The sequence below is a fragment of the Rhyacophila brunnea genome, unplaced genomic scaffold, assembly GCF_057557595.1.
Source record: "Rhyacophila brunnea isolate RB1 unplaced genomic scaffold, BYU_Rbru_1.0 scaffold_13, whole genome shotgun sequence".
NCBI classification, from domain to species: domain Eukaryota; kingdom Metazoa; phylum Arthropoda; class Insecta; order Trichoptera; family Rhyacophilidae; genus Rhyacophila; species Rhyacophila brunnea.
Window position 1 is genome coordinate 41,369,400 of NW_028232785.1, and position 4,883 is coordinate 41,374,282.

The following is a 4,883-nucleotide window of genomic DNA, read 5'->3' on the forward strand; positions in this document are numbered from 1 at the left end:
GGTTTACGAGCGGGGTCTGTCAAGAAATAAAATACAAACATAAATCAATCAAAACATTTATACTAACAATATAAAAAATCAACCAACATAAAGAATGCAAAGTTTCTGGACTATGACCACCTAGAAAGGCAATTTTTAAACGAATGAGTATCGAAGTCATTGTCAGGGCTCGAAATGGAACGGAACGCACCGGAGCGCCGTTCCGGCTCGTGAAATTTGTAAAATTATCGCTCCGTCTCGTGGAAAAAATACGTTGACAGTCTGAGCTAGATAGGCCATAGAATAGAAAATCTGACACACTTATTTTTATGAAATACACATACGACTTGATGACTATGTAAATATCTTCAAAAAATTTGTCGAGCGCTCCGGTTCGTAAACTTTTCTATTTCGAGCGCTGGTCATTGTATGAGAAAGTGATTAAAATTTATGAGAAATTTAATTTCTAAATAGATTTTGACAACCGCAACTGAAAGTGGCAGTGACAGTTTAGGCGCTAATTTTGACAGATTAAATGTCGGAACGTAATGTTGAAAGGCTCTTTATTTATTGTTTTTTGTCTTTTACATAATATTACCGTTGGAAGTGTTGTTTTGTATTTTAATTCTAAATTAAGTATTTATTGTGTTTTGTTATAAAGAAACATACATATTTTATTAATAGTAGGTTTGTAAAATACATCGGAAGTTCCGTTCACATTTTCGTAGGTACTGATTATTATAATAACACTATTATGAGGTAAATAATGAAGTAAGTAGCTTCTTTAAGAATTAATTAGTATTAACAATCAATCGTTTAAAGAATCCAGCGATAACTAATAAGTACTGACTAAATAATATGTTAATGTCATTATCACATTTTAAGTTATTGTACACGTACCCAAAATGGAAGTGATTCCCGCTGAAATTTTGTTGTTAAGATTTGGTAACCGGACGGATCCATTCAAAATGACAGACGAGGCGTTTGTGAAACGATTCCGGTTATCGAAACCATTGGCAGATATATTCATTTCCAAGTTGGAAAATCTAATGTCAACCCCAACTAGCTGTCATGTGAGCACAGACAAAAATATAATGCAAACTATTACGCGACCATAAATGTCCATTCGGTATTTTTGTTGCATTATTGGACACCGTTCGAAGCACTATACCTACCTCCTTTGAAGATACTGTTGCGTTTTGCTTCTAGTAGCCAAATTAATAAAGATTTCTTCTAAATTGCAAACTGCAATATGTAAGCATGCCTAAGAGAAAGTCGGTTGGATAAAGCCACGGATAGTATCCGTACAACCTCAAATAAAGGAGTCTCAAGAATTTCTTCTGAACCCTCTCCACCATAAGGCTATACTTCAACTGATGCGGTGCCCAAACAATAGACCCACTCTCAAGTCTGCTTCGAACTAAAGAATTAAATAAAAGTTTTAACACCGTAAAGCCTCAATTACATTGAGCTTCTTTACGAGCTGTTTGATGGCGAATTTATAATCTGCCTGTAAAGTCGCCCAGTGTAATCATCGAACATGTTAGCTTGTTCGATGATTACACTGGGCGACTTTCCAGGCAGATTATAAATTCGCCAACACACAGCTCGTAAAGAAGCTCAATGTAATTGAGGCTTAACATCCGAAAAGACCCGGGAAGTACGCATGACGAAGCCCAACATTCTAAGCGCTTTGTTACAAATGGTAACTATATGGCTAATAAATGTCAGTTTACTCACAAACGTAATGTTAAGATCCCTTACAGATGATATTCGTGAAAGAACTCTGCCATGCATCGAGTATTGGAAAAACAACACTTTTAAGGCTCTGGTAAACGAGAAAAGATTGCATTTATCAATATTGAATTCTAGTTTGTTACGCCTGCCCCAATCTAATGTATTATCTATATCAAGTTGGAGCTGACGACAATCGTCCAAGGTGACAACTTCCTTCCAACTACATAGTTTGTAAAAAAGCCACAGTTTATAATACTAAACTAATTATAATTCTCAATCTAATGTTATTTTAAAATAATTTAGTTTCCAAAAACTAACCTCAAAATTGCAACTTGAAACGTCCGCATTCTCTTGCGTTACACGAGTGCGAGGGTCCGGGTTGTTCAGATGGTTAGTCAGCGTGTCAAAAGGCTTGCCTTCAATATCAGAGTGTTCTCCATCACATTCTTGCTTTACATCCATGTTAAGGGTATATATTCCAGAAGCAACGCGTTACGTGATAGACAGGATCCTTTCAAAGTAATGTTAGAAAAGTGTTGCCGCAATACTGAAAAGTCTTTCCGTGAAAACTAACTATAATTAAAATACACACTTGACACGTTGACACAATTTAATAATATGTATGTTTTGTTGTCTAAACTAAACAATGGTACGAAAATGATCGTCAGCATTTTCTCAATCATAACGAGAACAGCGCATCTCGGTATATAATAACAAATAAATGAAATAGGGTTTTTTTCTCCTATAATGTCAACACTGACGATATCTTTTTTGTGACGGCTCCACTCTCTACTAGGCTCCAGCGACAGGACACGCGTTTTAGTTACGATAAAAGTTCTACGTGTAGTCGGTGTTCTTGACATTAATATCTGTACCATAATACCTACAAAATTCAATAAGTACATTGTTGTTTATCAGATAATAGCTACACGAAATATTATTAACTGTATTTCGGCAACACTTATATACATCAGAACAGAAAGTTGTCAAGTTGTCTCTAGCACATTGCATACGATTGTTGATACGCAAACATGGAAGTCAAGCGACAATGTGATGGAGACCAATCTGGTACTGAAGACAAGTTTGATGTAACAACTAGCCACCAAAACAGCACTGACACGCTCACCTATATAAAGCAGGAGAACACAGACGATTTCATTTGCGATTTTGAGGTTAGTTTTTATTTATTAAGTCCATTCCTGCGATTTTTTATAATTATTTTAGCAGAATACCTACGATAGGTTTATATTTTTTACAAATTGTTTAAGAACATACGAGAATGTCAAACTTTCTTACAAAAACCTTTTGACCTTCGTTTAGACAGCTACCTACCTCAATTATATAAGTAAGCATTGTTATAAAATGGTACGCGAGCTCAAAATTTTTTTTTATATATGAGTACAAAAATGTATAACTTTTCTTTCAGAACCCGGCAACGCGTCTCGCTGAAAATAATCCCGAGATTGACCTCCATCTGGTTGACGTTAAACGCGAGTTCGCTGCAGACGCAAAACACCATGATGAAGATCCAACACCTGGATGTTCGCATTCAGATAACGGACCAGTACAGCAGGTAATTGTATATTATGCGATATTTTCTTCCATCGGCTATGTATCCTATCACAGCTTTGTGACTAAATTTAAATAGGTAGATATTTTCCTCGTCTCGGTTGTACACGCTTCCTACAACTATTTCACTTACCAATGTATTTGGTTTAATGTGAGTGGGCGCATTGACCTACAGTATTTGAATGTGATGTCTGTCGCTGATGATGACCAATCGATCTCTTCTTTCAGAAAGTACTTCTGTCATAACATTATTGTTTGTAGGTACCTAGGTAGCAGAAGACGTCACATGCTAGCATGGCGACAAAGTAAGTCTGTGGATTCGTCATTCTGCAGAATATTTTGAATGCTCTAATTTCAATGAATTTTAACAGTTTATACGTGTGCGTTTACTTTCCTTGCGATATTGCATCCATACATAATATTGTGAACAGGCCAGCGCCATCTTAAGATACAGAGCTTGAGCATATCTGTACACATTTGTACATATTTGTACACGCATCTCTCAAACGAGTGATCCCACTGCTCAGCTGTCAAAATCAGATTTCAGATTGCCTCCAAAACAACATAATTATAAGGTGTTTCTCGTTTCGTATTGAATTATTATAAAAAAATCGCAAATCAGATTTATAACCTATCATTGTTTTTGTTATAAATATACATTCCTGTTATTCATCAGTTATCAAAGTCAATCTATTTCTTCGTGCAAAAAACGGTGGTAACATCGATTTCCGAAAAATGTCTTCTTTAGCATTGAGCTATACATTACGTTTGTGGAAGATGCGTTAATGTTAGTGTAGTAATTATGAAGTACCCCATCTATCAAAATCAATCCAATCCCATTTTCAAGGCAGCTGCGAACCTGCAGACAATAGATTAGGGATGGGCATACACGAGGTCAACGAGAACCACATTCTCGATTTTCATAATTATATACTTTACCACACTATTCACGTTCTCACATATATCGAGTAGGTTTATAGAACGTCTTAAGAGACCTTACAATAGTTATTTGTACACGATGGAATTAATGATCTGAAAAAACACGGTTTCTGATAGAAAACGCGTTTTAGAAAATGATATAAGTTACTATTCATAATTATGATTATGTCAAGCTTTTTAAGATTGTGCTTGATTTAAATTGAAGTATGTTCGGGACTCCAAAAATCGAAGTAAAAACAAAGCTTATGTAGGTACCAATTTACACCACCCAGTACCACAATCGGTTTTAATCGATCGATCACTCCGCGCAACGCCGACTCAAGTACAAGCCTAAGCATTCGGAAACTTTCCGACAACGAGTGGTCTTACCTCTCCTGGGCCTCCCACTGCTGACCAATCATTATTCTATAACAGTGATGGTGAACCTATGGCACGCGAATGTTTTATATTGAAGAGAAAAAAATATTACCTAATATAATAATAAAGAAAAATCCAAAAAAGTGATACAAATACACTATTAAAAAATAATGACAACATAGCTATGCGTATTTTATAGAATTTTTAATACTATTTTTACCAGTGGTATTTACCAATCGATGCGCAAACGGAACCGACGAAACTCGTGCATAAATGACAGATCGTATTATATACAAATTAAT

At 35.6% G+C, this 4,883-nt stretch overlaps 1 protein-coding gene across 1 annotated transcript; it reads left to right on the forward strand.

Annotated features, from left to right (window-relative positions):
* The first annotated feature begins 2,692 nt into the window (after nt 1-2,692).
* Nucleotides 2,693-4,674, forward strand: LOC147077549 (uncharacterized). The gene is made up of 2 exons (XM_085940877.1): nt 2,693-2,888; nt 3,143-4,674. The coding sequence occupies exons 1-2, from the start codon at nt 2,748-2,750 to the stop codon at nt 3,362-3,364; spliced, it is 363 nt and encodes a 120-aa protein (XP_085797003.1). The 5' UTR covers nt 2,693-2,747; the 3' UTR covers nt 3,365-4,674.
* The last annotated feature ends 209 nt before the right edge of the window (nt 4,675-4,883 follow it).

What these genes read in the sequence shown, in the direction of transcription:
- LOC147077549 (XM_085940877.1), top strand. Translation starts at nt 2,748, where the DNA reads ATGGAAGTCAAGCGACAATGTGATGGAGACCAATCTGGTACTGAAGAC. An exon ending in ATTTCATTTGCGATTTTGAG is followed by an intron (nt 2,889 to 3,142) that starts GTTAGTTTTTAT and finishes CTTTTCTTTCAG; the next exon opens with AACCCGGCAACGCGTCTCGC.